The sequence below is a fragment of the Leptodactylus fuscus genome, chromosome 1, assembly GCF_031893055.1.
Source record: "Leptodactylus fuscus isolate aLepFus1 chromosome 1, aLepFus1.hap2, whole genome shotgun sequence".
Classification (NCBI taxonomy): Eukaryota; Metazoa; Chordata; class Amphibia; order Anura; family Leptodactylidae; genus Leptodactylus; species Leptodactylus fuscus.
In genome coordinates, this window is record NC_134265.1 from 71869454 (window position 1) to 71897203 (window position 27750).

Here is a 27750-nt window from a genome sequence, read left to right on the forward strand (position 1 = left end):
TTTCTAGCGGTGTATTACACAGCATTTGCCCCAGGAGGTGAAAGGTCCTCTTTAAGAGAGGCTATTTTTCCCCTACCTTTTGATGTCTTCTCCACACTGCCATTCCTTAGGTATCCCGATTTTCGTCCATATGCTAATTAGTTTTCTTGCAGAACTGGGGTGTTCCCTGTGCTGTGAAAAAATTATCCAGCACTGCCTTCTTCTTGTTTGCCACCTCCGCCTCTCCCATTCGGCCACAAGAAAATGGTGACGGACATGCGCAGTTGGCGCTTTTTGAGGAAGATGTGACTGGACAAGGAAGAAGAGGTGGAGAAGGGGAAGAAGAAGGCGGCGGCGCTGGATAGTTTTTTTGCAGAACAGGCTATGCCCCCAACGCTGTTTGAGCGCTGGGGACCGCCCGTTGTGCTGCAAGAAAACCAATTAGCATATGGACGAAAATTGGGATATCTAAGGAACGGCAGCGCGGAGAAGACATCTAAAGGTAGGCAAGGCTAAATGTGGGTTTAGTTTAAAACGGGATTCTAATGCTAGAATCCCTTTAAGGCATTATATATGATTCTTATCCTTGGTACATCTGAAGTGACCTTATCCTACAGTACAGGACACTGATCTAAAAATATTATACAATCATTGTTAGATAACAGTTAAAGGTGTTTGTGAAATTAAATGTGTTTTTTGTTCTCCTCTTTTCAGTTTGTAATTGGGATTTTTTTTCCCCCCCATTAAACAGAATTTATATAGGTTTGAAGGAACTGGTTTTCCAACAATCCCGCAACTTATAGAACATCATTATACTACAAAACAAGTTATAACTAAGAAATCTGGAGTGGTTCTATTAAATCCAGTTGTTAAGGTATGTATACATTTTCTCATGTAATGACATATACTGTACATTGAATTTCCTAGCCCGTTTGGTTTAGTAAGGAAGGGGGATAAACAGACAGCTTTTTGGCAACAAAATCTACAGAATCCTACAAACCCAAACACATTTTAAAGAGATTTAGGCTTTCTTCATGCTCATTTTTGTAGCAGTTTATACAGATTTTTGAGTTCTGTAGAGAATCCTATGAGCGATTAAATTAATAATAATTCCGCTAATTTCCATCTAAACACAATTAAATTTAAAAAAAAAAAAAAAAAGAACAACAAAACTCACAGGCAGGGATAGGTTTACTAATGTCTATTTATTAGCTGTAAACTTAGGCTAAGGCTCCACAGGCCGTATCCGCAGCACTAAAGCGCTTTCAACAGAAAGTTCGCACAGTTTTCCTCCGCAGACTTTCTATTACAATTGAATCTATGGGGAAGCCGCCAGTGTTTCCGTAGATATAATTGACATGCTGCGATTTGCAAAACCGCAACGGTTTTGAAAATCGCAGCGTGTCCACTCTGCGTTTTTTTTAATGCAAAGTGGGCATGGGATTCGCATGAATCCCATCCTCTTTGCTTGCACTGTAATACGCCACGATTTTTCAAGCAGCGTTTCCGCCGCGGGCAAATTGTGCCGTTTACGTCCCGTGGGGCCCTGGCCTTAGATAGTCTTAAAACATGCCAAATCGATTATTGATAATGTATCACAAAAATTTTCACAGAATGTGGCACATTATAAATCTCATCTGCTTTATCCTCAGTGTCGAGGATGTGAAAAACATTTGTGATTTTAGCTACGGTAATAAATATGTCTAATAAAAAATGCTGATTTTTTTTCCCAAAGATGCACCAGGTTTTATTTTTATTTAGTCTCATTCCTACATTGTGGGGGAAAAAAAACAATGCAGAAAGTGCAATATTTTCAAAAACTGGACTGTGTTTAAAAAAAAACATGACATGTCCATTTTACCTGCCAAAATGCCTATTTTTTTCTCCATAGATTTATTTGGGAGAGGCAAAAATTCACAGAACCGTGTAGAAGGCAAGATTTTTTTTAATTGCATTTTCTGCTGCTTTTTCTGCAGCACTTTTAGCTGCAGTTCGCTAAGTTTTTCCTTTGCCTAAGGCTGGAACTTTGATTTATAGCATCTCCCTTAGAAATAAAAGAAATAATCTAGTTACTTTGGGCAGCTTCTCTTTTCCTGTGCACCGGTTTTGATAAATCTTGCCCTTTTAATGCTGACAGATTGACAGTGGGATGCATCAAATGCACCAGAATAGAGGCTTAAATGTGAATTAAAGAAAGGTCAGCGGTGACATATTTATGAAATTTATGCTCTGCTTTTAATCTTTATTTTTCTAATTGCACTTTTTTTTTGTTGTAAGTTTAAATACTTTTAATCTGTGTTAGTGTCACTTCATTGTATCTGGCCACCTCTACATTGAAGTCAATGCTGTGAAAGTCCACTTTGCATGAGCATATAGAGACCAGCGTAGCTCCATTCTTCCCGTATGTGGACATGCCATAAATACTTCAGCTTGGAAGATGCATTAAAAGGGTTTATCCAGCCCCTATCCCAGGAATAGGTCATCTGTATGTGATCTGTGGGGGAATGACACCCGGACCCTGCAAAAATCATCTGCTTCAGCCTGTGTGTTGGAAGCTATAGCAGTGGACAGGGAGAGTACACAGATTCTCCTATTCAGGTAATAGGTGCAGAACTGCACTTCCTTGGAATGCCATTGACAGGGCTGCAGCTCTGCTCCTATAATAGGAGAGACTGTGCATGCTCCTCAGCCGCTGCTATATCTTATGGAACCCAGATGCTGCAGTAACAGTGGATCTGTGCAGAGTCCGGGTGTTGGAACCCCTCACGTCACATTTTAATGACCTATCCTGGTCATCAGTATGAAAACTCGATTTGGGGCCAGACAACGCCTTTTTAATCACTTTTTGTACAGTGTTTATTATTCTCCATGTTTCTTAGTCATTAAGGTCACGGTCATGACACTTTTTTTTTTTTTTTTTTTTTTAAATCTTCTTTAACATTAAAGGTGTTGTCCAGTTTCAGGAAATAAATGTTATTGTTTGTATAATGAAAACTTCTACAATTTTCCAATATACTTTTTGTATCAATTCCTCTGAATTCTAGATTTCTTCTTGCTGTCATTCATTCTGCTTACTACCAGTGGGAAAAAAATCAGCCCCTGGTCATGTGATTGATACACAGGTGCACGGCTTGTTACAGTCACAGCACAGTAATCAGACATCTACCTGTATGTACATCACCTGACCGTGGACTGTACATCACATGACCATGGACTGTACATCACATGACCATGGACTGTACATCACATGACCATGGACTGTACATCACATGACCATGGACTGTACATCACATGACCATGGACTGTACATCACCTGACCATGGGCTGTACATCACATGATAGTGGACTGTACATCACATGACCATGGACTGTTCATAATATGATAGTGGACTGATTTTTATCATAGTGAGCAGAGATCTAGAAAACTATGATGAATTGATATAAAAATACAATTACAATTTTTTTATTATATAAATCTTTTTTTTCCCTTGAAACTGGACCACTCCTTTAAGTGTTAAGTTGACAGAATAAGTCTAATAGAGAGAACTCGAGCTTTGTAATTAATGTGCTTAACAGGTAAACTAAAGATATCTGTATTAGACTTGTCTGAATTTGACTAACCGGCACAAGAGATTTTTTTTTTACCCTTTACAACCATTGCTAATTCCACAATTTGTAGCTTTCACATTGCCGTGACATTTATTTTTAATAGCAGTTGCAGGAGATCAGAGTATGTGAAGAATCCCATAAAGGACAGGTAGAAAGTAATTGCACGCCTGCACATGGAGCCGAAGTGAATTAAGGAGCCCTGCTGATGTTCTTTAAAAATCTGCTCTTTGATCACCAGTAGATATAGAATAAAGAATATTCTATATATCAGATGGAACTTTAAGTTGTTAATATAGTGAGCACTGCAGCAGATCTTACTTTTATTAACAATAAAAAAAATCTCTATACTGTATTCCAATGTACATTCAGTTTTTGGATCTTCATATAAATTGTGCATTGCAAAATTCTTCTTTCTGGAAGGGAATATAGCACAGGCAGAATGTGGGCGACAGTCCACATGGGCACTGCAAGCAGGACTTTTCTCTCTACCGATTTTAGTATAAAGTTGGTGGAAACCAGCCGGGCTCCATTATAGTCTATTGGGTCTGTGGGCTTCTGCAGGTAATAATACATTTTATTTATATAGCGACAACATATTCCGCAGCGCTGTACAATTTGTAGGGTTCAAATACAGACAGAAAGATACATTACAAAGAAAGTCGTTTCACACAATGGAACTGAGGGCCCTGCTCGCAAGAGCTTACAATCTATGAGGTAGAGGGGGTGACACAAGCGGAAGCAGGGGCAGCATTGCTCATACAATGGTCAGACAATTTTGTGATAGAGGTCACTGTCATTACACAAACATAACACTATGATCTGTCACCAGTCAGTGTCTTTTTACTGCTTTTTAACCGGATAGGGTTTCCGTTTTTCGGGTACTCAAGTGGACCAGAAAGAGAGAAACCTGAATGCCAGTGTGAACCTAGTGTAAGAGTGAGCCCACAGGTTGTGGAAATTCTGAATGTAGATCTTGCTTTGGGTTTGAGGCAAATTGAACCCAATCTATTGCAAAGAGCGACACCTGCAATGAAAATCCACAAAAATAATTGACTTGGTCTGGATTTAAAAATGTTCACATGTCATTGTAATGTAGTTGTGTTAAGTTCGTGAGATTTATTAAAATCTTATTTATTTTGCTGCTACTTTTATGTGCTATTTTTTTTTTCTTCTTGCAAAAAGATAACCCTCATAGTATCTATAATAATAATGTGTGAACATACTATAATTGTGGCTTAATAGTTGGGCATAGCAGGCAAGAGAATTAGAGTGGAAAAAGTTTCTTTGGAAATAATAAGAGGGACTTCTATTTCCCACTATTATATTACTTCATGGGAATCATCTGTTTAGATTTTTGATACCCCCTTTCAGATTAGCCAACTGTCATTGCTGGGGAAAGTGAACAACAAATTTTTGCTGGGAACTATTACATGTTCCTACCCCTTAACTTGGCTGCTATTTGGTTAAGGTCTCCAATTAGCAGTATAGCAGTAATCTAGCAAAACCTTTGACAGCCTGCAACTTGCAGAACAACTGCTGGGTGGCCACACACAGGCACAAATAAAATGGGCATCTCATGGCACAATATTGCATCATATCAAATCATATTGTTTTGAAAAGCTGGCTATCTCATGACACACATATCTGGATATGTCCAACCAAAAGGAAAGGTAAGGAAGGACACATCTGTAAAAGTGAGCAAAATGCCCCTTTAACTATATAATAGTCATAAGTCAAAAAACTTAAGTGCTCGTTCACACAACAGGACTCCACAACCATGTGCTAGCACATGCTCCCATAGGCTTTAATAGATCTATTCACACAATTTGAGAACAAGCTGTTTCTGGGGGTTATTTCATAGATCCCTCAATAGAATAAAATTAAATTAAATAAAAAAAAATAAAAAAAAATAGATTTTGTGTTTCAGACAAGGGTAAAAAAAAAGTATCTTTAGCCATTTCCTGTACCTGGTGACGACTATGAGAGGTTTATGCAAAAAAAATGTGTTTGTGATTAATAAAGACAACCCACCCCTGAGGTTTTCGTATTCAGGCTGGCTTTTTCATCAAAATTGATAATATCTTCTTTATTTTGTTGACGTGTGGGTCATGCATTGTTCGCCACTTTTCTGTTATCTCGAAATCTAGATGTCTTTCTATATTTATTGTTTCTGAGACAGAATATGATTTGGCTATGTTTTTGTTTATTTGTCTTGGCAATATACACGTTGTATAAATATCGAGTGCGGCGGTTATTTGCTGAGAGAAACTTTGTCACCAGCTCATTTGTCATTTCCTTGATAGAACTGCTTCAGTAGTTATGTGCCTCTTGTTCTCCATCACTGCTATCAGTAGATCAGCATGTTATGACAAATGATGCCTGAAAGTCTAGTTTTTATGACAGATGGCGTGCATTGATGATTTGATAACTATAAAGCATTTAGATGCACTAGCAACTGGCTTGTGTTGAGGACTCGAGGTTGTATTATACATCTTTTTTTTTATAAAGCTTGATGTCCTCTATCTTAAAGTACCAGTAAACCTAAGCTTCAGGCTGTTCATGGTGAGAACTGACAAAACCGTCCTCATCACCCGATAATATGTTAGGCTTTGTGCATGGACTGAGGGTCTTCCGATGCTCCATTCCATTCTAATATTTAATAGGACCTGGAACTTCGGAATATTTCATCGGAATGCCGACAAGCCAACTTTCTTTTTAATGGGTTTGTCCAAAAAGTTTTTTGATGCATGAAACATTTCCAAAAATAGAAGTGTTAATAGTTTTTTTTGTTAATTAACAAAATGAAGTACCGGTAAATGAACAATCAAATCAATATTTGGAATGGCCACCTATTAGAATAGGAGTCCTGGAAGAGATGATTTGACTCCCACCAAACCCTGGTGTCAATATCTTCAAGTCTGTTTAGGATTACAAGAAAAGACAGAAGGATTTGAGCAAGCCTACATCCACAAAAGATCTGTCTGTGGTTAGTTCTCCAAGATGTTTCGTGTAGGTGTGTGGAGTCTTATTAAGCCATAGACACTCCACTGTGTGGTATCATGGGAAGAATATGCAAATCTGTCTTCCATGATGTAAATAGGAAGACAGTGCCTCAGTCATGCAGCCCACTAGGGGGCGCTCCCTTTCACATCATGCCTGACCTTCCCAGAGGCTTTTGCTGCAATGATGTGGGATTTTACCAAGTACAGTGTCTCAGCTGAGGACAGCTGTTTTAATCTATTTGGATCTCTTCAGCCCAGCGTAGAGAAGACTGACTTGGCAGAGGTTAGAGGCTTCTAGACAGGGTTAAGGGGATATCGTCACTCCTTAGGGAGAGACCACCATGTAGTTGTGTGGAGTCTTATTAAGCCATAGACTCTCCACTGTGAGGGATCATGGGAAGAATATGAAAATCTGTCTTCCATGATGTAAATAGAAAGACAGTGCCGCAGTCAGGACATCTTTGGTTTCAGAGCAAATACAAATGGCGTCAACCAAATTAAATCATGTTATTGTTATACAGGTTTTCCGGGGCTTGCTTAATTAATTAATTATTTTTAGGTTTGGTTGTCAATTAAAGGTCCCCAGGTGATCAGTTGTTTGAAGAGGCTGTAGCGTTTGTGTGACCGATGCAGCCTGTTCATATTAAGTTCAGTGGCTTAGAGCTTGGTATCGCAGTTCAGCCCATTCATTTGAATAGAACTGAGCTGCGTTCAAAACATATGACTGATGAACATGACAACACATGGCCTGATCCATAGGGGTTCTGAGGATAGATCAGTAATTTTAACCTCCCGAAAAACCCCTTTAACAGAATAATATCTATCTATGAGTTATGCAGAGGTTCACACATACTAGTTACCATTTTTGACTTCTACTTGAACCAGACATAGACTCATACACGTGGATTGTACACGGTGCCATTGTCTGAATTTTTATCTTGTTTTTAATACAGCTGAAATGTTCCTTTCCTTTGGCACGCTGTGAACCTATTACTATCAAAATGAAAATCCCTTTTAAACATTATATACTTCCAGAACTTTTTTGATTATATGACATTCATTTGCATTTTTCCCTCAAACATGAGTTCAATTACGGAGAACTTGTGAAGCTGCTTCTAATAAGATAGACTAATTTGCATGCGCTTGTCAATAAGGCTTTAAGATTGAAAGCGCTTTGACAAAGTTGATCACATGGCGAATAATCCCGTGCTCCCGCTAAATATATGCAGAGTGAGTTGGGGAAATGTGTGCAATTAAGTAATCTCTCGGCAAACCTCTGCATGATAGAAAATAACAGTTATCAGCAATAAAATTCTTGCGCTGACTACATCTACAGTAATTTGATTTGTGTTTAATTATATGAAAGGAAATTGCCATGCTGTCCGTTTCTGAAGGCTGCCAAAATGCTAAATGCTTAATTAGAAAAAAATGTTTACATCTGATTGATCTCTGGTAATTTCCTCTCTAAATATGCAGATTCCTAAGTAAGTCCATAGCATAAATACCCTTCATGGTAAAACTTACTTTTTAGAATTAAAGGGAACTCAGCGATTGAAGAAATTTGCCCGTTTAATCTACACTATGTTATAGCGGAAGAGGAGCTGAGCAGATTGATATATTGGTTTGTGGGTAACAGTGCAGTACAACTTGTAAAGTTCATTTTAGTTCCTGCTCATTCTGAGTTTAAGAATCCAGTGGGCGGTCCTAAGGAGTGATAGACAGGATATAATATTTTATTGACACCATCAGAAAATTGGTTATTTAAGGCTCTGTGTAGAATACATTAGTTATAAACAATGGAACAGAGGGGCAATACAAACTCATAACACCATATAGTCTAATGAATTTGGTGCACTGTCCCCTTTGCCTGTATGTGACCTGGTGCCAGAGCTATCATTGTCGTTAACTGTCGCACCGATATTCCTCCACTGTCAGAAGGCCTGGCCTCATTGCTGGGCTATGAGGAACAACCCCCCCGCGCACCTCTAGGTGGTAGACAAATGTTCCTCAATGCCCAGAAGTGACTCTGCTCTATAATGCCCATCCTTCCAGCAGTGGAGGGATATCGTTGCCGCTATCCCACCACTGTCAGAAGGGGCGAACCTTACAGCGCAGTGTTAAGAGGGCACGTACCAGCCAAGCTGACAGAGCACTGAATATTGCACACGGTCAACTTTGGTATAAAATAGCGTCAATGTCATAGGACATTAAAGGGATTATGTAGGGCTACATTTTTTGTGCACTGCTATATATATATATATATATATATATATATATATATATATATATATATATTTATTTTTAAGACGTACACCATACAGATACAATAATGTTATTTATAGAATATTGTAGACTTCTATGTACACAGGGATACCTAATATGTTTTCAGTTCATGATACATAGACTCCTTATGTATAAATCATGCTCACAGCATCTGACTCCTGCAGCTATTGCCATGTCACAACAAAACAGGGGCAACACAGTGGCTTAGTGGTGAGCACTGCAGCCTTGCAACGCTTGAGTCTTGGGTTCGAATCCCGCCAGGAACAACATCTGCAAGGAGTTTGTATGTTCTACCCTTGTTTGCTTGGATTTCCTCCAACTCTACAAAGACATACTTAAATGAAAAAAAAGTACACTGTGATCCCTATATGGGGCTCACAATTTACATTAAAAAAAACAAAACAAAATACAACAGAACAACCCCGCACTGTTACGTGCTGTGTGTCAATAAAGTGACAAAAACGTTCTGCACTCAGCAAGAATGCGTTAAAAATATATATATATGAAGAGCTCAACGGAAAAATGGCCTAAGTCCAAAAATCAATATTGTGAGAAAAACGAAGTTTAAAGTTTTAGCCTAAAGCAAACGGGCATTATTGTGGAATATATCTATCCAGTGTAATCAGCTAATGAACACCATTAATCCTAATCATAAATTGTATTATTTATTAAAAAAATTGCAGCTTCATGTATAAATATTATTTATTTAATATTATTTCATTAATTACTACTATTATTAAACGATGAAGAATAATAATTACCTGCCTCCCTTTTCGGCGCTAAATATGTGCAAAAGTCGATTTAGAGCCTTTTAAACAATAAGACAAAGTTTTTACACTAATATAAACAACAGACCGGAAGTCACGATTTCAATGAAAAAATGACCAACGAGAGTGAAGTAAGTAAGTATTGGACTTAGGCCATTATTCCATTGAATGTAAATTCTTCTGCATTGAAATATATGGACTTAGGTCATTAATCCTAGGTACCTTGTAAACCCAATGCATAGAACGAGGTACAAAGAAGCTTTCTAGGTAATAATTTGAAATATGACAAAATGTGGACTTAGGCCATTTTTCCGTTGAGCTCTTCATATATATATATATATATATATATATATATATATATATATATAGTAACAGTCTACTTATTTTTTTATGTTAAATTTTTTTTCAAAATCTTTGATTTTTGTTAGTATTGTTTTTATTTAAAATAAGTTCTAGTTCATCCTTGCCATTAAACCTAACAATAGACTAACAATTGTCAATTCTACAGGGATTTTCTTTGTTGCAGTATCATAACATACCTCATAAACATCATTTCAATAGAAGATGACTCCTCTATAGATAAAATCACTGACCCATCACTGCATCCACTACAGATAAAAGATGAAGCTATAGTTTATTTACTCCCCCTTCCTGCCCCGATCATGTCTGGAAAAGTCTCCCACAGCCCTTAATGATTTGGCTCCTGTCCGTTGCTGCCTATGGTCATGAGTGTTATCAACCGCATCACAAAATGCTGTTAACAGAGCAAAGGAGAAGCTCAGGCAAGATGGCAGCCCCCATAATCATGCGTACAATATAGAATAAAACCAGATTAGAAAAAACTGATACATTTCTATATCTGGTTTTAATAAATATAAAAACTAGCATAACTTTCCCTGTAAGTTGTGAGCTAATGGCTGTTATACGTTCAGATTTGACTTAGGCACACTTCACTCAACTAAATGAATTTCCAGTATAAAATGTAAATTTTATACCAATAACTTGTTTTAGTATAAAATATTTATGAAAGGTGTCTTTTTTTTTTTTTTTCCTACTTTTCTTGCCTGGATCTGATCTTCTTTTTGACATACACTACACAGCCTCACTGAAATAGTCTCTTCATATAAACTAGTGATTGTTCGTGGATATCATACCTAATGACCAAGGGTTAAAGGTAACCAAACCAATAAAGTTCAGCAGTGTTGTCGTTATTCCTACAGTCGAGCTGGGAGTATATAGGAGTATATTTGTTAGCAGATTTACTAGTTGGAATTTGACCTGCCCAGTTTTTATTCCTGGGAGATGAGTTGTACCAGAGGTGTAGGACCGTCACTTGGTACAGATGTACCAAATTGCAAAGCGGTAGCTTATTTTTTAATCTGGACTACTTGCAGAATTGCTTCATTTTCAGTATAGGTACAGTAAAGTGTGCGTACAGTAACGTTTCGCAAAAGCACATTTTTAGAAAAATTTAGAAACGGATCTAATGTTTTAACCAAACCCGAAGAAGCTCTTTCCATTTCCACATCACCATTTTCCCAATTTTAGAAATAACCTTTTTATGGCATTTTTTTAAATCTTGTTTTGGCTTTACATTTAGACCCTTCTAAACTGGTAGCTCAATGTTCCTTGGTTTGATCCTTGGAGACATGTTCCTTGTTATGTATCTCTGGAGTATTGTCTGGACTGAGGTATAAATAGTTTGTGCAGTGTTTTAACATTTCAGTAGGACTTTCATACAGCCTTTGTAGAAAAGCTCTTGATCTTTATAAGTCTTTTTTTTCTTACGCTGTGCTTGAAATGCTTAAGTGTTTGGACATAAGCAATGTGTATTGCATCTTATTGGGAAGGAAGTGTGATCAGATGTGTACGTTTTTTTTCTGTGCATTGATTGTAAAATAATGAGAATTGATAGATGGGAGTCATTTGACAGGTTTAATGAAATTAGGTTAATTGCCTCTTCTAGTAGGGTGCCCGATAAGTTTTACTTAAGTAGACGTGTTCTATATATGTATATTTCCTTGGAGGTGCCTGGCAATTGTGAACCAAGAATATAAAGTCTTTTGGCCATGTTCATCCATACTTTTAGTGTTTATATGCCTGATAGAGCACAAGAAAATGAATATCTAATAGTATGGTTTGATGGTGCACAGAGAACCCTCGATGATACCTGTCTAGAGATGAGCGAACACTGTTTGGATCAGCCGTTCCGAACAGCACGCTCCCATAGAAATGAATGGAAGCACCTGGCACGTACACTTAGCCGGTGGCCGGTCGCCGTGCCAGGTGCTTCCATTCATTTCTATGGGAGCGTGCTGTTCGGAACGGCTGATCCGAACAGTGTTCGCTCATCTCTATACCTGTCGTTTCCTCCCCTGCTTAAATAGTTACATTTTCATATAACTGTTTTTCATGTCACACATAGAAAAGGAAGATGGCACCAGCGTGAGCTTTGCCCCTTCTTGTGCGCCCTTTAAACAGTGAGCTGGCTATACACTTTACAATTTCATTGGTTGAAATGGATGATTTTGTCTGACAGTAAACCATGAGAATAAGATTTGTCTTCAATGGTCAACTATAGTCTACTAAAAAAAAATTCAGCTGATGGATTGGAATGGTTGGCTACTGTTGGCACACTTTTGTATAGTCAAAAACTAAAATTCCCTCCAGTGTAGTTGTTGATGGTGGGATTGTCTATACTCTTAGTGGATGTCCAAAGTGTGTGTGTGTAGCCAGGCAACTTTCAAACCTGTCATAGTGTGGTTTCACCACCTAAAAGATGGTGACACAAGATTAAAAATATTTTTCATACAGATACGTAACAGATATTACGTAATCAACCAGTCATGTCACTTATATTAGTCAAACCCCAGCCACACTGCCCAATGTCCACAGTCTTTCATTACATCTTGCTTGTATCCTCCTCATTTTGTTATTGTCTCACTGCCATCGCCAGACAAAAAAGGTGACCTTGCAGGACTTTTTTGTCCATGATTTGAGATGGACTCTACTCTGTTTGGGTGCCGATGTAGTTGTAAACATAGCCTTAGAAAGTTACACACTGTTAATTGTAGTGAATGTAATCTTCTGATCAGTGGCAGGATTTGTGCTTTGGTCCTCAGCTAAACTATGTGACAGCATTAGACTATCCCTCTACTGAGCTGATTACCTGGAGGCGCTGCACAGAAACGGCCAAAGTAGACTCTATCTACTCAGGAGGCTGAGGGCCTTCAGAGTCCAGAGGCCACTTCTTAGGGCCTTTTTCAACTCTGTGGTTGCTTAAGCCATCTTTTTCGGTGTGGCCTGCTGGGGGAGCAGTATATCAACCAGGGACAGAAATACTGGGACTGGACCCAGTACAGGTGGTGGGTGACAGAAGGATACTGTCCGTGGTGACCTCCATGCGGGAGAACAAATCCCACCCCATGTATGAGACCTTGATGGCACTTGGCAGCACTGTAAGTGACCGACTGCTTCACCCCAAGTGTGAGAAGGAACAATATCGCAAGTCCTTCCTTCCAACCGTGACCAGGCTGTATAATCTACATCAGACCAAGCGAAGATCACTCCACACAGAAAACTAATGATTATGACGTCTTCCTTCTTTCTTCTTCTGTTCCTTAGCTGCTATGGACTCCTAGTATATCTTCTCTTCTCAGCTTATTTGTGTCTACTTCTGTATTATATTACTGTGTATTATCCTGTACCCGTATTACTATGCTGCTGTAACACGCTGAAATTTCCCCACTGTGGGACTATTAAAGGATTATCTTATCTTAACTTTACTACGGTTATCGCGCTCTAGTGTTTATTATGCTGCTCCCTTTGTATGCTTGTACAACTTGTGTCTGAGTAAGGACTGCGGTGAGACCAAAATGTTACTCTACTTTGTTTTTTTTTTAAAGAGGACCTTTCACCATATCTGGGCACAGGCAGTGTTATATACTGCCAGAAAGCTGACAGTGCGCTGAATTCAGCGCACTGTCGGCTTTCCCGATCCGTGCCCGGTGTAAAGCGCTATCGGTCCCGGTACCGTAGCGCTTTACAGTCAGAAGGGCGTTTCTGACCATTAGCCAGAGACGTCCTTCTGCCTCGCGGCGCCAATCGCGCTGTGCTGTGGAGCGGGGAGGAACTCCCCCTCCCGCTCCTGATAATGCTAGTCTACGGACAAGCTGTGTGAGCAGAGGGAGGGGGCGTTCCTCCCCGCTCCACAGCACAGCGCGATTGGCGCCGCGAGGCAGAAGGACGTTCCTGGCTAACAGTCAGAAACGCCCTTCTGACCATAGAAGAGCTACGGTACCAGGCCGTAAGCTCTTCACACCGGGCACAGATCGGGAAAGCCGACAGTGCGCTGAATTCAGCGCACTGTCAGCTTTCTGGCAGTATATAACACTGCATGTGCCCAGATATGGTGAAAGGTCCTCTTTAATACAATAAAATACTGTACAGCGTCTATCCTTGAGAGTACCAAGTGTATGTTTTGTTTTTTTTAAAAATTGAAGACCAAGTCGTACCATACTTGAGTATTACTGGAGTATCATACATCTCTATTGAACTATGTGTAATAAAATAACTACATGTGGTACCCTACTTGAGCATAACTGGAGTGTCATATATCTTTAGAGAAATGTATGTGTGTGTAATAAAACAACTACATGTAAAAATGAATTCTTTTATTCAATTCTTTGTACTAAATCCAATACAGAGGCGATAACCAAGCTTCAAGCAGATTAGACAGGATTCATAAATGGAGTTTGATTATTGACCCTTTGAGCTTCCAGAATTTGCAGCAACTTTGCATTCACGTGGCTGTAATTTATTTTTGTGTTTATGTATATAGATATTACACTATATGTAAGTTTATTCTACTTATTGACAAACCATTTGGTTTTGCTTTCATCTTTGCGCTTCTTAGACACACTATCTAATTTGATATATTTCTAGTGCATTTGAAAAAAACCCACATTTTTATTTAGATCATGTTCTTAACTATGGCAGAAATGAATGTTTATCATATTATTGGACAACAATTGAGTTATTCCAAGCATAAAATATTAGACTGATAAGAACTCGCTAAGTATTATAAAAGCTGCCGCCTTATCTGCTACCATGTAAGTAATTTTAGTATTCAAAAGCAGACGGCACCGTATCCGGATCATTGTGAAATGGTACATGCTGTGCAATGCTTATAAATACGCCATCATGCTGTAGGCTTTACTCTGTAAAATGAAATTACAGCAATGTAGCTTTTAATATCCTGTTGTGCCAGAGTATTTTACGAGCTTTTAAGATGGCTTCAGCAATGTGGTAACAATTGTAATATTCTCTACAGTTTTCCCCATCTGCTTAAGAGATCTTTTATCAAGAGTAGGATGATATGATTTTTTTCTCTGTTTCTGCAGGATAAAAAATGGATTCTCAATCATGAAGATGTGACCCTTGGAGAATTACTGGGCAAAGTAAGTAAATGGCAATAGAAAACAAATATTTTATCTTAGCTTTTATGTTTCTAACGTAAATCTGTGTTTAATTTTGTTTTACCTGAGTTACAAATGGTCTTATTACAATGAAAATCACTTCTGAGCCACTTATCTGCCGTTGTAGGGGCCATTAGTGGCATAGTAAACAAAGTTTTGTTCCACAGTACAATTTTGCTGAGAAAATCAACTATTTTCTGTGTGCAAATGAGTTGTTCGGTGTGCATGCGGGGCATGGCCATATTTGCTGGTGCGTTGGTATATTGCCATTGGTCACTGGCTTGGTCAACTCTGTAATATTAAAGGGTTGGAAACTTTACAGATCAATATTGAGAGACCAATGTTATGGTTTGTATAGTAAAAAGTTCAGTTATCTAATATACTTTTTCCATGAAATCCTCACGGCTTTCTAGATCTCTGCTTGCTGTCATTCATTCTACTTACTTGGATGAAAGTCACTCCATGGTCATGTGATATACAGTCCATGGTCATGTGATCTACAGTCCATGGTCACAGCACTGTAATCACACATCTGTCTGGTAATGAGCTGTGCGCCTGTGTTCATCACATGACCATGGACTGTGTATCACATGACCGTGGACTGATTTTTATCTACTGGGGATAAGCAGAATGAATGAAAGTGAGTAAAGATCTAGAAAACTATGATGAATTTATACAGAAAGTATATTGGTAAATTGAACAACTTTGTATTATACAATTACATTGGTCTCTCAACATTGGTCTGAAATTGGCCAACCCCTTTAAGGTTGATGGATCCTGATGTGTAACATCCACAAGTGCAGATGGGCACTCCATCAGGTGTGGCCTTGACTAGAAAAGTATTTGCTTTACAGCACAATTGCACTTTGACACAAAATGAGGTTACACCTTGTTATATGAATTCTACATAAAATGATGTAGTGTCACAATTGTGTTCTATGTATTTATTTTGTTTTGTTTTGTGTGTGTGTTTTTTCCCTCTCTGGGTATGGAAAAACACTGATGGCCAGTATGGTTCTTAAACAGTCATACCCTGCGGGTGCATTTTTTGTTCACTGCACAACTGGGTATATAACATTGCAAGGGGAACAGATTTTTACGCATCACAAGCTGCTTTATTGTATTCACAATTCTCCAACTACCAGGAATTTAAATCTTGTATTAATTTAGAGACTTTTTATATAATCTACATATTTTAATACAAATAATGTATGAAAATGTTAAAACAGACATTAGCTCAGGGCACTGAGGGTCTGGAATGAAGAAACTTTATCATTTGTGGCTAAAGCCAATTTCCATCTATTCTGTGCTTCATAATTTAGTTCTTACTGTAAATTTGCTTAGAATTCCCATATTAGAAAAGGGCATGTTGAATATTTAACCACACACTTTGTCCTACAACTGATACAATGTACAATATAATTTTAGAATTACAATGTCGCATAAATGGTATAGGGGAAAAAAAAGGAAACCAAAATAGGTTTGTTGGGAGCAGGGATTCCATATAATTTTTATGTACGAGTAGTTAAATCTATATTACAGATATGATCAGTTCTGGACAGACAGCTTTCCTCTAAGGGGGTTCACACTACCGTCGGTGTTCGCCAGGTAGTGTCCGCTCCTAGTGTCCGCTCAAAATCTGTCACGGACATTAGGAGCGGACACTAGCTGTGTCCGTGACACCTGTCATTCATTTCAGTGGGCATCGGGTGCGTTCTTTTGCACTCCGTGCCCGTCTTTTCCTGTCCGCAAGTGAAGATGTCCGACTTCTCAAGCGGACAGAAAAACCCTGCATGCAGGGTTCTTCTGTCCGCTTGAGAAGTCGGACATCTTTACATGCGGACAGTGAAGGACAGGCACGGAGTGCAAAAGAACGCACCCGATGCCCATTGAAATGAATGACAGGTGTCACGGACACAGCTAGTGTCCGCTCCTAATGTCCGTGACAGATTTTGAGCGGACACTACCTGTCGGACACCGACGGTAGTGTGAACGCTCCCTAAGTCTATAAAATCTGGAAGCGAGTACTGTACTTAAAAGAAATGTCCATCTACTAGGTCGACAGGGCTCCCTATGCAAAAATTTATTTTATCTGCATACAGTGGGCTACATAGAAAGCAAAATAACATGCAATAAATGGCAGCAGGTAGGACCGCAGTATTAAAGTATCTCTCTGGTTCTCAATTAAAATGTAGCAATGCATGCAAACATCATAATAAAATACCCAGCGCCCTTGTCAATCTCTGTTGTGCTGTCTGTGTCCCCCCCCCCCCCCATTTTCCAGCTCTACATTTCTGTAAATTGGCTACCAGATTCTCAGACTCCTCTTTGCTCATTGTGCTTTGGTAGTTTAAGGCACTCTTCCCTCACCGCCCCTTGTTATATGAGCCAGCTGAGAGCAGGGGGGAGCGTTTTATGCCTTCAAAACACAATGGGAAGAATCTATCAAGATTGGCTATTCATATTTCATCCTTGATTCCCTAAATGCGTAAATAAAACACGCTTATTACACATATTAGGCAAATTTTTGTCTCTCTATGTGCCAGAAAGTCAGATATACACTGACTAGAACTATAATTTACAACAGTTTCTGGCATAAATCTGTCAGTCTATAGAAGAATATGCAAATCTGTCTTCCATGATGTAAATAGGAAGACAGTGCTTCAGTCATGCAGCCCACTAGGGGGCGCTCCCTTTAACATCATGCCTGACCTTCCCAGAGGCCTTTGCTGTAATGATGTGGGATTTTACCAAGTACAGTCTCTCAGCCAAGGACAGCTGTTTCGATCTATTTGGATCTCTTTTACCCGGCGTAGAGAAGACTGACGTGGCAGAGGTGAGAAGCTTCTAGACAGGGTTAAGGGGAGAGACCACCATGTAGGTGTGTAGAGTCTTATTAAGCCATAGACGCTCTACTGTGAGGGATCATGGGAAGAATATGCAAATCTGTCTTCCATGATGTAAATAGGAAGACAGTGCCTCAGTCATGCAGCCCACTAGGGGGCGCTCCCATTAACATCACCCCCTAGTGGGCTGCATGACTGAGGTTGAAAGATTTGCATATTCTTCCCATGATCCTTCACAGTGGAGTGTCTATGGCTTAATAAAACTCCACACACCTACATGGTGGTCTCTCCCTCAGGCTATAGAAGGCAATGTTGCCATATTCCCTCCTCTAAGCCCTGCCTACACCCAAGTGACAAATAAATCTACGGTATTTTTTTTTTTTTCTTTTTAAAAAACACCAGAAATCTGTGTAGTCTGTTTAATAAATTCCCTCTGTGTTTGAGACAACCGCTCAGACTGCTAAAGCAAGGTGTGACTTGAGCCTTCTCAGGAGATGCCTACTATTTACCAGAAATAAAGATTGGATTGGTAATCTGAGAAACCACACCAAAAGGATTAAAAATGAGGGCTCCAGAGTTTGTGACTATGTATTATGCACTTATTGTGAAATTTGTATTGTGAATCACAGTATTATGTTAGGATTCATAAGTGCAGAAAGAGCAAAGCATTCCAAATAGCCATGTTCAATTTCCGAGGGGCTGTCTCTGTTACTAGTAAATTAGGCTGTACAGTTCCTACGCTGCACAATTCTTGACTGAAGCAGTTCACCGCAACTTCAGTGTGCATGTGCTATACCTTGGGTGAATGCGCAGTGAAGCTGTGGGGTACTTCCCCACTATCACTGAAGAGCTGCACAAGCGCCAGGAGTACCAGAGAGGAGTCCAGTTAGACTCACAGGACTCGCCTCTAGGTAGGAGTATAGGTTTCTTTTTGTTGTTGTAACCATGAACAGAGTTAGAATAGGGCTATTTGGGACCATAACCCACCAGTTCAAAAGGACCTTTGGATGGTTCAGTATCCCAAAAAGACTTCACAGGTTCCCTTTAGGCCGTGACCCCATGGGGTGTAAACGCTGCGGGAAAAATTGTGGTGTTTTGCAGTCAGGGCAAAGTGGATGGGATTCTAGCAAATCCCATGCCCACTTTGCAGTAAAAACCGCGGTACGGACACACCTTGATTTCCAAAAAAAAAAAAAAAAAAGGGTGTAGTTTTGGAAATTGTATTATGTCAATTACAGTATACCTACAGAAACGCCGGCGGTTTCCCCATAGGTATAATTGAAACAGTCCACAAAGCGAACCTCTGCAAACTTTTTGTCTAAAGTGCTGCGGGAAGAACTGTGATGCGTGGCCACCGCGGTTTTTCCTGCAGCACTTTTTTGCCAAAAGCACTTTTTTTTTTGACAATGAAGCTTTTTGAGGGGTTTTCTGGGATCACCATTCTTCACTGATTTACATTCTACTGTTTGGGGGGGGCGGGGGGGGGGGGGTTTGTAGACATTGTATCTATCTCTTATTGCTGTCGGGTCACTTCTACAATGTGTCCTCTGAAACTGGAGGTTCTCTTTAAGAGTTTTAATGATGATAAAGGTTTTTTTTTTTTTTATTGTACTTCTTTCATCTTCCAGTCTCCATGTATCTTGAAGCTATTTTTGGCCATAGTGGAACTTCTTACATGCAAACCTGTACTCATTATATTATGTATATCTTACATTTCTTTTTTAATCTTTCTTTGATATGCCTTGCTTTGGTATGACACCTTTTTGCAAGTGAAAATTGTATGGGTTATGGAAGGACACCGAATAGGCTTTCTTTTATGTCTGAGAGAGTGAATCGCCTAAATCTCTAGTCATTTTATAAATAATTCTTAATGCAGGCTCAGTAGAAACAGACCTGAAGAACCAAAAAATCTGTAATATATATATATATATATATATATATATATATATACACTCACCGGCCACTTTATTAGGTACACCATGCTAGTAACGGGTTGGATCCCCTTTTGCCTTCAGAACTGCCTCAATTCTTGGTGGCATAGATTCAACAAGGTGCTGGAAGCATTCCTCAGAGATTTTGGTCCATATTGACATGATGGCATCACACAGTTGCCGCAGATTTGTCGGCTGCACATCCATGATGCGAATCTCCCGTTCCACCACATCCCAAAGATGCTCTATTGGATTGAGATCTGGTGACTGTGGAGGCCATTGGAGTACAGTGAACTCATTGTCATGTTCAAGAAACCAGTCTGAGATGATTCCAGCTTTATGACATAGCGCATTATCCTGCTGAAAGTAGCCATCAGATGTTGGGTACATTGTGGTCATAAAGGGATGGACATGGTCAGCAACAATACTCAGGTAGGCTTTGGCGTTGCAACGATGCTCAATTGGTACCAAGGGGCCCAAAGAGTGCCAAGAAAATATTCCCCACACCATGACACCACCACCACCAGCCTGAACCGTTGATACAAGGCAGGATGGATCCATGCTTTCATGTTGTTGACGCCAAATTCTGACCCTACCATCCGAATGTCGCAGCAGAAATCGAGACTCATCAGACCAGGCAACATTTTTCCAATCTTCAGTTGTCCAATTTCGATGAGCTTGTGCAAATTGTAGCCTCAGTTTCCTGTTCTTAGCTGAAAGGAGTGGCACCCGGTGTGGTCTTCTGCTGCTGTAGCCCATCTGCCTCAAAGTTCGACGTACTGTGCGTTCAGAGATGCTCTTCTGGCTACCTTGGTTGTAACGGGTGGCTATTTGAGTCACTGTTGCCTTTCTATCAGCTCGAACCAGTCTGGCCATTCTCCTCTGACCTCTGGCATCAACAACGCATTTCCGCCCACAGAACTGCCGCTCACTGGATGTTTTTTCTTTTTCGGACCATTCTCTGTAAACCCTAGAGATGGTTGTGCGTGAAAATCCCAGTAGATCAGCAGTTTCTGAAATACTCAGACCAGCCCTTCTGGTACCAACAACCATGCCACGTTCAAAGGCACTCAAATCACCTTTCTTCCCCATACTGATGCTCGGTTCGAACTGCAGGAGATTGTCTTGACCATGTCTACATGCCTAAATGCACTGAGTTGCCGCCATGTGATTGGCTGATTAGAAATTAAGTGTTAACGAGCAGTTGGACAGGTGTACCTAATAAAGTGGCCGGTGAGTGTGTGTATATATATATATATATATATATATATATATATATATATATATATATACACACACACACACACACACACACACACACACACACACACACACACACACACACACACACACACACACACACACACACACACACACACCATTATTATTTTCCTGAATTGCTTTTTATACTTATTTCCTAGTTTTGTAGCTAACTTGACCATGATTTAATTTTCCTATTATAGGGCAATTTTGGTGAAGTTTACAAGGGAACATTAAAAGATAAAACGCCGGTTGCTGTGAAAACATGCAAAGAAGATCTTCCTCAGGAATTAAAAATAAAATTTTTATCTGAAGCCAGGTGGGTAAAGACGAGAACTGTAGTAGATGTTTGTTTGGGTACATTATAATGGTTATAAAGATCGCTGCTGGAAAATCTTTTATCACATGCTCTTATAATGTGCAAGTCAAATTAAAGAGCAGATTCACTCACAATTGCTGTTTAATGTTGTACCATCTGCACCCAAATTCAGGCCATGCAATACTACAGTAACTTTGATTGTAGTTGCTTTAAAGAGAACCTATCGGCTATATTTTGCCACTACAGCTATCACCAGTACCTTAGAGGGTATCTCTCCTCTTGTCCAGTGCTATTTTTTTGATGTCCAAGTACTGCTTCCATCCTTGATAAAGTCACTTTAAGGCTATGGCCCCACTTTGCGGAAATGCAGCTTTTTTTTGTTCCAGAATTTGCTGTTTTTTTGATCCAAAGCCAGGAGTGGATTGAGCAGAAGGGAGAAGTATGAGAGCTTCCTATATATTTCCCATTCCTTTCGTATCCATATACTTGGCTTTGGCTCAAAAAACCGCAACAAAATCTGCAACAAAAAAAGCTGCATTTCCGCAACTTGGGGCCTTAGCCTTAATAAGGGTTTTGACTGGGTGGAGAGCTAGCGAATAAATTAAAGCTTTCCAAACCCTATCTCCTCCTATCTGTTACGATGGGTCTCCCTGACCCCTGTGATATCACTGCTGCAGCCCAATGAAATTCCCTACCTGTTCCATGGCAGTGAAGCTGGGCCAGTGCAGTGAGCTAAAGCTTAGGAGTGCACACTCAACTTCAGTGCTTCGCTTCACTTCTGTGGAACAAGCAAGCCATTTTGGGCCGGAGCAGGTGAAATCACCGGGGTAGGGGAAGGTCCATCATAGAAGAGGGGAGGAGATGGAGTATGGACAGCTTGACTTTGTATGTCAGCTCTCCACCCCTTGACTTCACAACCCTAATTTTACATGTTAATTAAAAGTGGCTTTGCTATATATATATATATATATATATATATATATATATATATATATATATATATATCCATAAATACCAAGCAAAGTGCTACTCCCATCTTCAGCACCTACTGGTCCAGAGATCCCTACCATTACACAAGTAATGGGAGCTAATATTTGATGCGAGTAGTACAACACATCAGAGCTAAGGAAACTTAATGACTTCAGGGGTCACACACTTGAGATGAGGAGCACTGTTGTGTGTATTGATGGGAAATCGGGTGTTTTAATGGCACTATTTAGCAAAATGTAAAAAAAAAATGGTAAGCACAGCTTAAGATGTGCAGAACTTATGCTTGCCACTTATGTCTATGTCTGTGTGCGCTTATCTTTTTAAAATTATCAGAACTGAAGGGTTGACAGAATCCATGCCATACCACAAGCCATTTTTGATTACTATAAAGAGAAGAATATAGGGATTTATTTTTATCCTTACAAGCCACAGTTATGTAAGATATATGTAAGCAAGCTGTCCCTCTCCTTAGCCATGTTCCTCAAATAATCTACAATATAAGGAACCTAAGATATTATTATGTGCTGAAAAGTAGTGTTTTTTCTTCTTAAAGTTCGTGTGTAGTGAATTACTACTAATGGTTTTGTTTTGTCTTGTTTGCACAGAATATTGAAACAGTATGACCATGTCAATATTGTGAAGCTTATTGGAGTCTGCACACAAAGACAGCCCATATACATTGTCATGGAGCTTGTACCGGGTAAGCTCATTTATATGTCATTGACTTTGGTGATTCAGTTTTATTGCACGTAACATGTTCACTAGATAGAAATGTAAAAAGCATATAATGTAAAAAAATATATATATATTCACCAAAATCTGTGTTTAAAAAAAACCAAAAAAAAAACCTTTGTTTTCAAATAAATCTATGCCAAAGAAATAAAAACCGTTCAAAGGTCAATTTTTGATGCGGTTATATGGCTATGGAATGAGCGTGAAGAGGCGCTGAAGTGTAAACTGTGTAACTCGGGCTGAAGTAGGAGGAGTGTACTGAAAATAAACATCAGGTTTTTCTGTAGAAGTTAAAATTGTGTGAACATGCCCTTGTAGCTAGACAGTAAAACTTCCTTAGACATAAATAGAAAGAAAGGCAAGACGTTGAATTTGTTGGCTATATGCCTCTTGGGATTTGTCCAGCACTACTCAGTGTCAAACCTATATCTTATTCTTCTAATGTCATCCCATTGACCTCAGCTCTGGGGCAGTTGATGGCATTGATCACGTATTACTTTCTCTCGCCAAGCTGATAATATTTTCTGCGGAAGAGAGACTTAGTGCGGAAACATCTGAAATATCTTATGGTCTTTAAATATTTACATATAGCCTTCAGTTATAAAACAACTTGATGCATAGTGCACATTTTACTAAAGAAATCAGTTTCCTTCTTTACCTATTAGGCTCTCTCAGTTTTCACCTCACACACAGAACTTTATGGAGAGGGGAATGGGGAGGAGGGGGATTTCTGCGCAGGATAGTTTTATCATTCTATAGAGTGACCATGTCTTATCTTCAAAATTCCACATAGTCAGAAAAGCTCAGAGAATAGCAGAATTCAGAATTTATATTTATTTTCAAACAGCCTTCTCCTCCTCACTCCCCTCTCCGAAGACGAACATGTAAAAAGTAACAAGTTCTGATAGGAAGAAAAAGAACTGAATTTTTCTTTAATAAGATATATATTTTATTCACTATTTATTTATGAAGTGGTGTTTCATGTCGTCACCTGAAATCAGGGACGGAGGCATATTCTTGGTCTGTAGTCTTTTATTGTTGCAGTGCAGCTTGCGGCCTCTGCAGTTTTTATAGTAAAGGGAAATGACAGTATTAATTGAAAAGTGTAGAACTTTTTCTTCCATTACAAAAACAAAGTCTCTGTCGTGTTTCTTATATTATAGTCAGTGGGAACAGAGGCAGACAGAGGGCGATTCATCTGTGTCCTTTACTTTACTGCTGTTAATGTCTATTGTGCTCATCGTATGATGTGTCACTTCAGCAGAATGTAATAACAATAGTGTGAACATAGCCTTAGTTGATTTTAACAATAGTTTATTTTCTGACTATACGTTGCATTTGAAAATCAATACTAAACATACTGATTGATATATGTATGTGTCTATACACACACATATCATATATATATATACATATATTTACATATACATATATATATATATATATATATATATATATATATATATTTACATATATATATAATTTGACTTTATTTTTTTGAAAAAACTGCATGCATATCCTGAGGTTGGAAATTTGGAATCGAACTATGTGAAATGTGCCATATGAAGCATTATTTTGGAGGCTTTTTTTTTAAGCATTATCATATCTTGTGTGTACATGTATTAGTTTGTTGATGGTCATGTTTTGCATCTTCCTCGCTCAGCAGAGCACTTTCATCATGTAGAATACATGAGCACATTTTCAAGCTGTAGTTATAATGCATCAGTCCAGTGTGGTTTGGTTCTAATGTTTCATTTAGTGCCTAATATCCCACAACAAATGAGGATGGAATAGTTTGAGCTGCCCACTTATCCAGGCGCGGAACACACATTAATCCTGCAAAACTAGACTTATTTCCCTTAATTTGTCTCTTACTGGGGTTTAGAACCTGCTGGCAGATTACACAGCTGTAATAATAGTACACTGCACATTGCCCCTGAGATGATACGCTACATTTCAGTAATGTCATTATACCTCTTTAGAGTTTGGCCTCAGAATGTTATTTACGAAATAGTTTTTGCAGGAGCCATAAACTAACTTATTGAAAAATGGAAGTGCCAGGTCTCTTACTTTTCTTGCTGTACTTAATGTGTATTCAAAGTCAGACAGAAAGTGAACATATATATATCAAATAAATGAAACTAGTTAATTGTATAGTGGTATATGGTCACAATTTCAACTATTACATCAACCTTGTATTCATAAAATCTTAAAATTTATTGACACTGAAATTATTTTATGTAGCACATTGTGCAATAAAATTGTAAATCTGCTCTAGGCTGCTGGGGAAGGACAAGTCCTGGGAATTCTGTTCTTCAGCATTCAGGTGTTTGGACAAAATCTAAGTGAACTGTTTTTCTCAGATTAGATATCTACAAAAAGTCCATACGGATTTCTTTCCATCCATCATTGCTCTCCTTTATTTGAAATCCTCCACATGTTTGTTCCTTCTGCTAATTCTCTTTTGAGAGCTCAAATCTACACAGTCAAGTAATGGATGGGCAAGCTGTTGTGTAATGCAAGCTGAGGTAGGGGGGGGAGCGCCCTTTTAAATGGTTATAGCTTAGGCACTATAAGATGTAAAATATATTAGTTCAATAGAGAATTAGAAACAGCAACAGTTTGCCCATCCAGACTGTGTTTTTTTCAACTGAGATTATCTGATGATAATACATGGAGGCATGTCATATAAAAGATTAGAATCTCTTCTTATATTACACTATTGTGTTTAATAATACCTGAGATATAACTGTTTGAAATGACCCTCCCTAGCCTCCGCTTCCCTGCATTATGCAAGAGCCTGTACACCTGTATTCCAATGAGAAGCACTAAGAGAAACTTGGGAAATGGGACGGGAATGTGGATTTGATCACAGGATTGAACAGAAGGAAGACCAAATCTGTTAAATGGTCATTAACTTTTCAGACGGCTTAGGGCTAGTTCACACAGGGTTCCGCGTGAACAAATTCAGTTGCGGTTTTCCTCTCCGGATTAGGCCCAAATGAATGGGCCTAGTCCGGAGGGTGCTTTCATGACGCCGTGGCTGAATGAGCCGCAGAATCCGCCTGAAGAAAGGGCAGCTCGCTTTTTTTCCCCGCTAGCGGAGAAAAGAACGCTAGCAGTCTACATAAACCTCTATCGTCAGGGGGCGGACTTTGAGGCGGATTCCACGTCAATATCCTCCCCCTCTTGCCCCGTGTGAACTAGCCCTTAGTCTTCATTTAATAGGACATATGATTCCAGACCAAATGTTATACAATTCTTTTAAAAATGTTTGTTTCCTGCCTCAAAAAAAGTATGTTATTACTAATGGGATGTTAGTCATAGCAAGCAGCTTTCCTTATTTTGTTTAGATTTCTTTTTTCTGTTTTGTTGCAGTATGACCTAGATTTAAAGATCAGTATTCTTATATATCCCATATTATGGTCACTTGAGCTTTTGTCAAATATTTGTTTCCTATTTTACAGTTACTCCTGGCAGAATTAAATGTAAAGAAACCACTAGTAGTAGCAGTAATGGATAGAAAAGCAGGCAGACTGCTCCTTATGGTACATAGAGACAACCTCAGGGAGAAAAGTAAAATGTACTGCAGCCATGATGAGGCTATTAGCAGAAAAAAATCATGGGGCACCATGTAAAGAGCCATAGACAACAGACTGCCCAGATTTTAGTCAACCCCCACTGATGTAATATTGATAACCTATCCTAAGATTTAATTTTTTTTACAGTTTTTTTTTTCTTTTTTTGGTCTTCATTGGTGAAATTTAAGAAAAAAGTCCCTTTTAAAAATGTATTTTTATTATACTTTCAGTGTGCTTCTTTTTTGCTCTTTGTTAGTTTTCTCCTTGTCCTCCAAAACTTGGAATTTAATCACACATAAACTATGTGACTTCTTTTCTTATGCTTGTATGATCAGTATTTTTATGAAGACAAAATCTTGCTCGGTGCCATATACTATTTCAGCCAACTATAAAGCTAAAAACCCAATAAATCAATACTAAAAAGATGAGAACATTCTGTTGTAAAAGTCATTTGTGGGAAATTGAGTCTGTAAGACGTTTTCTTGCTTCTTATGACTTTCATCTAACAGTACATGAAAACACAGAGTAACTAAATACTATATAATTGGAAACTGTGGAGCTGAAAAAAGATTTTATAATACGGTGCGGTATGGATTTTGATGACTGCTTTTTCCCCCTGCAAATTAATTAAAACTTTGAGTTCTATTATGAATAGTTTGCTCTTAGTGAAAAACAAAATTTAATGCCCCCAAACTATGTACTTTAAAATGTGCTGTTTGTTGAGGCAGAACATCATTGTATAAATTCAAGTGTGCTTATTTTAGAATATTCTAGAAAATGTTTTTTGGTAGTAAAATTAATGTGACCCACACAGGCCGACTTTATATACATGAAGTCATTTCGCAACAGCTACGACTGAGAAGAGATTGCTTGGGCGAGCAATACCTTCTCACCACTCACCAGCGGTTACCGAACTCTGATTTTTTGAGTTGTAATACCGCTACCCATCACCTTCAAGTCCTAAGCCTACGCCT

At 38.8% G+C, this 27750-nt stretch overlaps 1 protein-coding gene across 1 annotated transcript in view; it reads left to right on the forward strand.

The window, feature by feature from the left end:
* Positions 1-27750, forward strand: part of FER (FER tyrosine kinase) — a 192562-nt gene that overhangs the window by 112142 nt on the left and 52670 nt on the right. The window contains exons 13-16 of the mRNA XM_075272244.1: positions 731-853; positions 15043-15099; positions 21358-21473; positions 23069-23163. Of these exons, the coding sequence (XP_075128345.1) occupies positions 731-853; positions 15043-15099; positions 21358-21473; positions 23069-23163 (391 nt within the window). The remainder of the gene's footprint in view (positions 1-730; positions 854-15042; positions 15100-21357; positions 21474-23068; positions 23164-27750) is intronic.